The sequence below is a fragment of the Monodelphis domestica genome, chromosome 4 (genome assembly GCF_027887165.1).
Source record: "Monodelphis domestica isolate mMonDom1 chromosome 4, mMonDom1.pri, whole genome shotgun sequence".
NCBI classification, from domain to species: domain Eukaryota; kingdom Metazoa; phylum Chordata; class Mammalia; order Didelphimorphia; family Didelphidae; genus Monodelphis; species Monodelphis domestica.
The window spans coordinates 178358529-178370694 of record NC_077230.1 but is presented as its reverse complement, the minus strand read 5'-3'; the positions used below and the strand labels follow the sequence as shown (position 1 = coordinate 178370694).

The window sequence follows — 12166 nt, the reverse complement described above, 5'->3', positions numbered from 1 at the left end:
CAAATGCTATCCTAGTTCTGCTCATTCTTTCTGCATTAGTTCATACAGGTCTTTTCAGGTATTGAAAACCTCCCTTTTAATTATTGGGATTACCCTCTGAATTCAATCAAGGCAAAGCTGGCATAGGATCAAGATGTACAGGGTTGGATGAGTTTTCTGTGGCAAAAGTAGGGTAAAATTTATTTTCAGTCAAAGCAAAAGAGAAAAGTCAAATTAGGGGGAGAGGAGAGAAGTCATACTGCCAATGGAGCCAAGGGAAGCCATGGTAATACCAAGGAAGGATTTGATAGTGCAGTAAACCAGCACCCATACACTCATACCAAGTGTCCCAGAGAGAAATAAGGGCTTTTGACTGGGACACATTCACACCATGTGACCCACAGAGGCAGCTGGCTGTGCCTGGAAGGGAACACACCATGTGACCCAGAGAGGCAGTGGAGGTGTGACTGAAGGCACTACTGCTAGTAGATGGGGTCAGGATGGAAACAGGGGTGAGGAAAGGTAAGGGAGAAGTCGGGCCGGGGGACCTTCACTTGTTTTTCTGGTCTTCAGGGAGCCCCTCCCCCGCCTCATGGTGCTGCTCAGCCAAGTGGTCATGCTCTTGGGGGACCCCCTCACAGCGCTTGCGCAGGGCCAGGGCCTCGTCCTGAGCGGACTCCAGGTTCCTGCGGCTGTTTTCCAGCTCTTCTGTCAGCTTCTTGAGCTCCTCCCTCAAGCACTGGTTTTCATCGCTCACCGGGGCAGCACTCAGCTGGGCAGCACTATCGCTCCCGACCTCTGCTCTCAGCCTCTCATTCTCGTCGAGGAACCGCTGCGCCGCCTCAAGGGCCCCCAGCGCCTGCCTCCGTAAGGCCTCTCGGGAGGCCTGCAGCAAGGCCTGTTGGCTCTGGAGGGTGACCAGGCGGCGGAGCAGCAGCGACATCAGGAGCGAGAAGCTGGTGAGGTGCAGGTTCCACTGGGCTCGGTAGAGCTTCATGTGATATTGCTCCAAAGCCACGGTATTGTTCCGCAGGCCCTTCTTCTCGGAGGAGTCAAACTTTCTCATCTCCCAGAGGGCATCCATAAAGAGCAGCACCAGGATTAGCAGGAGAACTGAGAAGTAGGGCTTCCCACGGTTCACCACCTGGCGTACCAGGCGAGATCTGAAGATCTTCAGCCATTTCTGTGGGGAGATGAAGGGGCTGCAGAGAAGCACTGCTGCCAGGATCTCCGCATAGAAGAAGGTGGCCACCGCTGCCCACTGGAGACTCATCCTGAGACACTGGCTAGATCAGGCCAGCCACTGCTCAGGACCGAAAAGGAAGGGGCACGAACCTCCTGTGGTATCTGAAGCAACGGCTCCCCTGGGGGTGGGGCCAACCTCGAAGCCGCTCCATCCCACTAAGTCCCCCAAGTTCTCTATGATTATGAAGACTCTGCTGGCCATCTGGTTCAGCATCCTATCTGGTTCCTTTATTTTTATTTTGTTGTTGAATCGTTTCAGTCATGTCCAGCTCTTCACCACAATTGGGTTTTCTTGACAGATACTAAAGTGGTTTGCAATTTCCTTCTCCAACTCATTTTACGAATAAGGAAATCAAAGCAAACAGTTAAATAAGACATCCCTCACACAAGTGTCCAAGTCCAATTTGAACTCAGGAAGTCATGAGACTTCCTGATTCCAAACCCAGTGCTCTATCCACTGCACAATCTAGATGTTCTTTATATATAATTTAGATATGTTATATTTCTTGTACTTTGCACTAAACCCAACTAACTATAGGTCTCGTGTCTCTGGAGAAAAATCTTGTGAAAATAAAATTATATTTTAACAAAAAAGTGATATCCATCTTCTTAAATTCATGGATATAGAGCTGGAAGGACCTTGAGGAATCATAGAAGCTAACACTTTAGTTTACAAGAGGAAAAGGCTGAGTTCCAGAGTAGTTATGTAACTACTGTCTAGGTTAGTATCAACCTACCTGATACCTTTTATTAAACCAAGGTACTGTTTGTTCTAGTCAGTGTTTCTTGTCTTGGGGGAAAGGTCTTGTGAAAATAAGATAGTAAAAGAAGCACAAAAATTCACTGAAGAAAAGTAGAATTGACCAACTGAAAAAAAAAAGAGATACAAAAGTTCACTATACAAAATAATTCCTTAAAAATCAGAATTGGGCAAATTGAGGCTAGTGGCTTCATGAGACATCAAAACACAATTAAACAAAAAAGAATGGAAAAACCAGAAGAAATATAAAATATTTCAATGGGGAAACAACTGGTCTGGAAAATAAATCAAGGAGAGATAATTTAAGAATTATTGAATTACATAATAGCCATGATGGGGGAGGGGGAAGAAGGAAAGAAAAAAAGAAAAAGAACTCAGCTTATTTTTTAAATCAAAGAAAATTGCTCTTTTATGCTAGTTGTTTAGTCATTTTCGATTATGTCCAACTCATTATAACCCCATACTGGATTTTTTTTTTGGCAGAGATATGAGAGTGGTTTATCAGTTCCTCCCTCAAATATCCTAGAATCAAAGGGTAAGAATTTTTTTTAATCCTCTAATAACCTCCTGAGAGATCTCAAAATGAAAACTAGGGATATGATAGTCAAATCTAAAAACTCCTAAGACAAGGAGAAAATATCAGCTGCCAGAAACAATTCAAATATCATGGAGCTGGTGTATAATTGAAAATGTTACCCTAAAAAAGAACTACATTTCCCAGGATCCCACTGACTTCCTGTCATTATGTACATCCTGTAGACAGGGGATATTAGATGGGAACATGGAGGGTCCTGAGCTCTTTGGCTTACAGCAAGCTTGGTGAGGGTGGTAAACTAAGCATGGGGATTTTAAATGGGCTAATCAGCCATGAGCACATGGTTCTTATTTTGTATCCTCTTTATTTCATTTGATCTTTAATAAGCCTCTTAAAATATAATATTTTATTGAGATTTAATTTTAATTTTTACCTTTATGGCAACCAGAAGGGATGAGAAAAAACTCTCAATTTTTTTTTAAGATAGCCTAGATAAATTTTTAAGTCACCTTTCTTCTGCCAAGGCTTTTCACCTACCCACCCACTCTCACAAACTCCTAGAGAATGCTGAACTCTCTTTGGAGCTGCTGCCTTTTTCTTTCCTTACTTTTTTAAGGTCACTTTCCTACTGGCCAGGCTATTTTTAGCCGGGGGATTCTTGGCAAAGAGGAGATAAGTCACTTCTCTTGCCCATCTGCTTGAGCCCATGTTCTGTCTTGCTGCTGCCTCTAACATTGCTGATTGCTTCCTCCTGATCTCCAACCCCTGACCCTGATCACTTATCCAGCCCCAGCCCCAGCACTGGGTCCCCTGACTGCTGGTGTCTTTGGAACTCACAAACTTGGAGTCTGTCTTTGGGCAACTGGTAAAAACCAGGGTGTATTTTCCTTAGGCAATGATTAGCCTCCTAACTCCCTCTCCACATGGTTGGGGAAACAATCTGCTCCCTAGCATTATACCTCAGGGGGGGAAGAGGAAGGGAAGAAGGAAGTTACTCTTCCAAATAGGAAGTAAATTACAATCATGGCTCACTCTTTGAAAAAGCAGCACCTTGCCTATTTCAAACAGCTTCTACCATTAATGAGTGCACTGATCTTTTCACTTATCTTGCCTGATATTCAGGGGAGAAATTTATCTCCCTACAGCCCTTTGCCATTTGGGCCTGCCCAGTCTCTAAGATTCATCAATTTGAGATTCCTCAAACCCATGTTCTCCTTCCCTATGGGAAATCCCACAGTTCTGACAAAAGGAATCTGAAGGGATAGAGAAAGGAACTTTAAAGAGACTGAAGGTGAAAATTTTAAGCCTAACCAGACTCCATTGTTTTATGAAAGTCTCTGTATTTTATTGTATTTTGTTGTCTGTTTTAAGATCTAATTCAGTTGGTTTTAAGTACCTATATTAATGTGGTCAATACTATTCTGTTACACTGATTTTAATCTACTGTGTTTTAACTACTGTTATATTCTGTTACCTTTCCCCTATGACTACTGAATAAATATTGTAAAATATTATAAAAGCTCATAAACATCTGTTTATTCCATGTTGCTTTTGTAAATTATCACATGGATGATGGATGGACTCCATCAACCTGATTAACAAACTTTGTAAAATTTAATGAGGTAAATATCTTAAATTGATTTTAAGGGGTCTTCAAACATGAATTTTAGATTTTTTTTCCAACAACTCTGACTGATCATTTTGCCTGCCTCTGAGTTATTTGTAACAAGAGATAAAGGGTCCATTTTAATAGATGAAGTGAAATGTTATAGCAGTATTATAATCCCCACCTCCAAATCAATGTGACATATCAGTCTCATACCAAAGGAGCTGGGAAGTTGATCCCAGGGCATGGTACCCCTGGATGGCTCCCAAGAGGGATCATCACTCATTTGTAAATCTTCAGCTTACTATACCCTTCCACCAGAATGATCTAGATTCTTGGTGACATTTTTAGACCCAACATCAGCAGTACAGAGGTTTGTTTTTTTTTTTCACTCCCCAGCCACATTTTTGTAATAATGGCAGTAATAGATTTTTAAAAAATATCTCAGCCTAGGTTGAAACATTGCTACACCTGAAAAACTTGACAAGTATGCATTAGTTTTAAATGTCATACAGCTGACTCATGTAAATCCTAATAATAGTGAGTTTGTTTGCTATTGTAATTAAATGGGCTATTATAACTTTGGGGATTTTGATACTTATTGAATGTACATTACATGTTGTACTACTGTTCTTTATAAAAGCTGTTCCTTTGTAAACAGTGGAACATGGCCAAGTTTGAAGAGGAAATGGATCTCATTTTTGGTGAGAAACCTTTGTATTCTACCTTTCCTTAGTTGACACAGTGTGTCACCGATTATTAGCTATATAGTTTGAATTTTTAAAACTTTTTTATTATTGTTTTTCCTTGCATGTGCAATAAAGTATCTGAGTTTTATTTTTTTTCTCTCCTTTTTGTATTTGAAGAGCATGTCAACAGTATTGAAAAGATTTTCTTAAACTTTTTTTATTCTGTAGTAATATAAGTTAAAATATATATATATGTATATATATATATATTTGCTATAATATTAATACATACCCCAAAGTTTTAGACTATGGAAACCTGCCATTTATTGATAAATGTTATGGGATTGTGATTAATGATAGTGTCTGATTCCAAGAGAAGGGAATAAAAGAGCCATTATATAGTGCCAAGAAGCACAAGGTCAAGGAGACCAACCAATCCCAAAGGAGTTGCTGAAAATATGCACAGTGTCAAGGAGCACAAGGTCAAAAAGGACCAAACCAATCCATGTAGGATTGATAAACTTCTAAACTAATACGAAAAGATTTGTAGTGTGAGACTCAAGTTGTGGCTCTTGACATATGTTAAGATGCAGGACGTCCTGTATGCACACTCTTTGTGAAATACTCACAGATAAATACCGAAGTTTGGCTATCATCCTGACTCCCCCTATCCCTTGTGAATTTCAAAACTACTCAACCCTATTCAGACCATTCTTTAGAAGATGGGATTTAGCTATTTCCTGATCATTAACAATAGAGATACTTGGAATAATAGAATCAGATCTTGGAAACTACAATCTCCACCCTACTCAGGGTAACAAGATTAGGAAGGGCTGCAGCAAAATTCAAGATTTAATTATTTGAGAATATGGCCTTCAACAGACATGTGCAAAAAGGACAGACCTCTGGGTGGTCCTAGGTCAAGCTAGAGCCACCATTGGCACATGTGAGAGGCAGGAAGTGAGGTAGAGGACAGCTCAGGAGTTCTGGGGACTTCCTGTGTGGAAGGAAGGTTGTTGGAGCCTGGTGCTTGGAGTGGAGGAGCCCTCAGACTGTTTCTCCATTTTGGTCACATGAGTGATAGGGACTGATCTCTTTTCTTTGCCTCAGCTATCCAGGGCCTTGGGCCTTTGGCTCAGCTTAAGCAGAGTGGGTATTTAAGCCCTATTTCCTTCTCTCCCTTTTTCCTCTCTCTCTCTCTCTCTCTCTCTCTCTCTCTCTCTCTCTCTCTCTCTCTCTCTCTCTCTCTCTCTCTCTCTCTCTCTCTCTCTCTCTCTCCCTCTAATATTTTTCTTCCTCCTGTTTGTAATTAAAACACCATAAAAAACGTTGACAGCTAACTTGAGTTTTTCATTTAGGAATTACATAGCTGAATTCCTTGGCGACCTTAAATTAATATATATCAGTCTTTTTAAAGTGATTTCCATATCACACCCTGAGAGTGAAGGAAAAATCAGACCAAGGAACCAACTTCCCTATCATACAAAAAAATCTAGTGTTTTTTTTCTCATACTATGGCAACTTCCTTTAGTCCTGGCTGCAAATGGGTAATTGAAATATTACTTCATTTGTCCTACAGACTTATGGGATATAAATTATTTTAATTGGGCCCTCATTCAAGGACATGTTATAGGTTTATTTTCCTTTACTTCTTATGTGAAAAATTCTAAGTAAAGGAAAATAAACCTATAACAGGTCCTTGAATGAGGGCCCAATTAAAATAATTTCTATCCTATAAGTAGACATTCCTACAGACTTATGGGATAGAAATTATTTTAATTGGGCCCTCATTCAAGGACCTGTTATAGGTTTATTTTCCTTTACTTAGAATTTTTCACATAAGACTTTGATAGTCTATATTTTATTCAGAAGTTATTTTTTTCTCTTTTATTTGGATTTTTTCATGTTTTTAATTTCTCTTGCCAATTGATTCATACACCTCATAACTCAGCCATGCATCCCTAAGTGATCCCTGTGTTTTTCAACACCCTCTTCAGGAGGGGAATGTATTCTTATTCTAAAATGCAAAGTTTAAATTCTTTTTGAGAGTAATTTTAGGTTAAGAAATATGCTATTTCTCTGAATCCAGAAAGTGAACTGTTTGGAGAAGGCACAATGAAGATGCCTCCACAGACCACACACTGCACCAGAAGATCTAGAGTGAACTTTGGGATATGGTGATTTGAACTGTGTGGGGTTGAATGCATTTGTTTTGTACATATACTCTTATGCCTAAGGGGACTGCCCCCAACTGACTTTTTGTCAATGCACCTAGAAATCATTGATTTTGTTTTGTTTTATTTTTCCTTCTTATCCCCAAATTATTTTAATTAAAAAGTTGATTATATTTACAAGATCCATTGGAGAGACTAGTCTTCCATGGATCTCAGGGGGAAACATATAATTGAAAATCTGTTACCCTAAAAAAAGAACTACATTTCCCAAGAACCCACTGACTTCCTGTCATTGCAAACTTCCTGTAGACAGGGGATATTAGATAGGGACATGGAGGGTCCCATGCTCTTTGACTTGCAGTGAGCATGGTGGCAGTGTTAAGCTAAGCATGGGGATTTCAAATGGGCTAATCAGCCATGGGCACTTGGTTTTTATTTTGTATCTTCTTTATTACTTTACTTCATTTGATCTTTAATAAACCCCTTAAAATATATCTTTATTGTTAAGATTTATTTTAATTTTTACACTGCTTAGGATCACACAAGGTTTTGTAGCTTCCACATTAAAGGATAAGAGGACTTGAACTATGATAATCCCAGAAGGCAAAGGAGCTTGGATTTTGACCAAGAATAATTTACCCAGAAAAACTGAGTATAAATTGATATTTAACAAAATAGAGGACTTCCAAGTATTCCTGATGAAGGAACAGGGCTAAATAGAAATAATTTGACTTTAAATACAAGAATCAAGAGAAACATAAAAAATTAAACAAGAAAGAGAAATCACAAGAGAATAAGGCTAAACTATTTACATTCTTTTATGAGAAAATGATAATTGTATTTCCTAAGCCATTTATTAGAACAGTTAAAAAGCATCTACATAGGGGGCAGCTGGGTAGCTCAGTGGATTGAGAGCCAGGCCTAGGGATGGGAGATCCCAGGTTCAAATCTGGCCTCAGACACTTCCCAGCTGTGTGACCCTGGGCAAGTCACTTGACCCCCATTGCCTAGCCCTTACCATTCTTCTGCCTTGGAGCCAATACATAGTATTGACTCCAAGACGGAAGGTAAGGGTTTAAAAAAAAAAAAGCATCTACATAGACAGAAGGCATGTGTGAAAATGAAAGAGATAAATTAAACAAAGTAAAATCACTAAATTAATAAAACTAGAAATTGGTTTTGTAGGGTGAGGAGAAATTATGTAGAAAACTCATTTATTAATTTATTTTTAAAAAGAAAGAAGAAAGCCTCATGATTGGCATCAAAAATGAAAAGGGTACATTCAAATTCAATAACAATGAAGATTAATTTAAATCAATTTTAGGAGCTATTTTACCCAATGATAGACCGATAAATCTAACAATATAAGTAAAATAGATAGATGTATGTATGTATGTATGTATGCATGTATGTATGTATCCCAGATTAACGGAAGAGAAAATAGAATACTTAAGTAGTCATCTTAGAAAAATAAATTGAACAATCTATAAATAAGCTCCCTAAAAACAAATCTCTAGGGCCAGATGGATTCACTAGTGATTTCTACCAAATGCTTAAAGAGCAATTAATCCCCATGCTATATAAATTATTTTTAAAAATAGGCAAAGGATTCCTACCAAATTCCTTTTATGACACAAATATGGTGCTAACACCTAAATCAGGAAGAACAAAACATGGAGAAAATGTATACCCATTTCCCTAATGAATATTGATGCAAAAATTTTAAATAAAATACTAGTAAGATTACAACAATATGTTACGAAGGTCATAGACTATAACCAGGTGAGATTTACACATGGAATGCAAACAGGGCTGGTTCAGTAAACCAGATAATAATATTTTTGTTAATGAAAACAGCAAAAATTGTATCCTTATCTCAATAGGTGCAGAGAAGGCATTTGACAAAATATAACACATTCCAACTAAAAAAAAATTAGATGACAGGAATAAATGGAGCATTCCTTAAAACAATTAAGTAGTGTGTCTAAAACCATCAGCAAACATTATTTGTAATGGAGACAATGTAGAAGCCTTCTAAATAGATCAGGAGTGAAGCAAGGATGCCCATTACAACCACTATTATTTAATATCATATAAGAAATGCTAGATATATCAATAAGAGAAGAAAAATGAATTGAAGGAATTAGAATAAGCAATGAGGAAACAAAACTGCCACTCTTTGCAGACAATATAAAATTATACTTGTACGATCTTGGAGAATCATCTAAAGAAATAGTCAAAATAATTAGCAACTTCAGCAAAGTTGCAGGATATAAAATAAACCCACATAAATCAATATTATACTACCAATATACTATCAACAAAGTCCAACTGGAAGAAATAGGAAGAGAAATTCCATTTAAAATTACCACAGACAATATTAAAATACTGGAGAGTCTATCTGCCAAGATTCCAAGATCTACATTATGTTTATATATACAAACATAATCACAAAACACGTTTCACACAGATATGTCATATCTAAATGACTGGATAACTATTAATTGCTCATGGGTAGACTGAGCCAATAAGATAAAAATGACAATTCTCCCTTAATTTACTTATTCATTGCCATACCAATTAAATTACAAAAAAAAAAATTTAGAGCTAGAAAAAATAATATTTATCTGGAAGACCAAAAGGTCAAAACTATCAAGGGAATCAATTTTAAAAATGCAAAGGAAGGTGGCTAAGCATTACCAGATCTCAAGCTGTAATTTTAAAGTGGTAATCATCAAAACCATCTAATACTGGCTAAGAAATAGAGAGGTGGATCCATAGAATAGGTTTGGTGCACAATATACAGTAATAAATCACTATAGTAATCTAGTGTTTAATAGAAGCATCTTTGGCTCAGGAGCCAAGAGCACTGGATCTAAAGTCAGGAAAATCTGAGTTCCAATCCAACTTTAGACACTTTCTAGCTCTGTGATCCTAGGCAAATCACTTAACCTCTGATTGCCTGACAAAGGGCTATGTTTTAGAATGTTTGTCTTTTTTAGTGTTTCTCAGAAATTTTCCAGCTTTGTTCATGGCACTGTTGGTAGAGAAGATTTAGGCACATGAAACAAGAACAGGTGAAGAAATTCCTTCCTCGCCAGAAACTGAAGAGAAATTCCATTAAAAAAAAAACTGAAGACAATCAAAAATGTCTGAAAGTGTAGCTGCCAAAACAAATCCAGCAACCATATGAATACAATTACAAAACACCTCACACACAAATAAAATCAGATCTAAACAATTGGAAAACCATTATTTGCTCATGGCAATGACAATTCTACCTAAATCAATTTACCTATTCAGTTCTATGTCAACCAAGCTTCCCAAAAAATATTTCAGAGAGCTAGAAAAAATAACAAAATTCATCTAGAACAAAATGTTAATAATATCTATGGATTTGAATAAAAAATATAAAGGATGGAGGTCTACCAGACCTCAAACTGTATAATAAAGCAATAGTCAAAACAATCTGGTACTGGCTAAGAAATAGAATAGTGGGCTAATGGAATACATTAGATAACCAATTCATAGTCGTAAATGACCAGCATAAATCCAAAGATGCAAGCTTTTTGGAGAACTCACTACTTAACAAAACTGCTGGGAAATTAGAAACATGGTAAGGCAAAAACTAAGCATAGATTTACATTTCCCATCCTATACCAAGATAAAATCAAAATGGATACATGACTTAGAAATAAAGGGTGATATAACAAACAAATTAGGGGAATGGAGAATAGTTAAGCTGTCAGATGTATGGGTAAGGAAAGAACTTATGGCCTAATAAGTCATAGAGAACATTATGAGATGTAAAATGGATAGTTTTCATTATATTAAATTAGACAGATTTTGTAAAACAAAACCAAGGCAATCAAGATTAGAAGGGAAACAATTGGGGAGAAAATTTTATAGCAAGCATCTCTGACAAAGGCCTCATTTCTCAAACATGCAGAGAACTGAGGCAAGTTTATAAGAATGAAAAATCATTTCCTAATTGATAAATGGTCATAGTATATGAATAGGCAGTTCTCAGATGAAGAAATCAAAACAATCTATAGTTTTATGGAAAAATGTTCCAAAATCATTACTGATTAAAGAAATATAAATTAATACAACTCTGAGGCACCATCTCAGATTGACTAATATGACAAAACAAAATGATAAACAATGGAAGGGATATGGGAAAATTGGAACACTAATACACTGTGGATAGAGCTGTGAACTGATAACCATTATGGAGAGCAATTCGGAGCCACTCCCAAAAGGTCATAAAACTGTGCATACTCTTTGACTCAGCAATACCACTACTAGGTCTATCTCCCAAAGAAATCAGTGATAAAGAAAAAAAGGACTTATATGTACAAAAATATTTATAACAGCTCTTTTTGTGGTGACAAACAAATTGGAAACTGAAAGATATTCATCACTCAGGCAATGGGTAAATGAGTTGTGGTATATGGTTGTGATACTATCCACAACCAGAGAAAGAACTGTCAGAGTATAAATGTGGATTGAATCATCTCATTTCTTGCCTTATTTCCTCCATGAATTTTTTTCTTACATGAGTGATATATTCTTATTTCACGGCATGAGCAATATAGAAATTTGTATTGTATGACAACACTGTAATAACCTATACCAGATTGTTTACTGACCGAGGAGGGGAGGAAGAGAGGGAGAGTATTTAGATTGAAAGAGGTCAGAAAATAATTGTTAACAAATTATTTCTACATGTAATTGAAAAAAGAAAAGGGGTAGAAAGTGTGAAAAAAAGGTGCTTTCCTGTGTCCTCTTCTCTTCTCCCTCTAAACCCTGTCTCAACTATTTCATCTCTTATAGGTTCAATTATTATCAGTTTGCAAATTATTCACAGATTTCTATAACTATCCCTAATCTCTCCATTACCCTGCAATATCACCAACTGTCTGCTTCACCATCTCCAAATCAGCCTCCTTTTTTACTTTCCCATATTTCCATATTTACTCAATTGCCAAGCTTTGTCCATTCTGTGTCCCCAACATCTTTCACATCGATTCTCTTTTCTTTATCCACACACTCAGCAACTGTGTGGTCAGAGATCAACCTTTTGATAACAATTGTCTGGATTATTACAATAGCTTTCTCTGCTAATTTGACTCCCTGTTATCTTTCATGCCTCATTTCATGGGCTATTTCCAAATG

At 37.2% G+C, this 12166-nt stretch overlaps 1 protein-coding gene across 1 annotated transcript; it reads right to left on the bottom strand.

Moving 5' to 3' along the window:
• Positions 1 to 529: 529 nt before the first annotated feature.
• Positions 530 to 1252, bottom strand: LOC100023952 (B-cell receptor-associated protein 31-like). Its single transcript, XM_056826102.1, has one exon. The coding sequence runs from the start codon at positions 1250 to 1252 to the stop codon at positions 530 to 532; it is 723 nt and encodes a 240-aa protein (XP_056682080.1).
• Between the last annotated feature and the right edge of the window lie 10914 nt (positions 1253 to 12166).

Coding starts and splice junctions, on each gene's coding strand:
- LOC100023952 (XM_056826102.1), bottom strand. CDS start 1,252: ATGAGTCTCCAGTGGGCAGCGGTGGCCACCTTCTTCTATGCGGAGATC.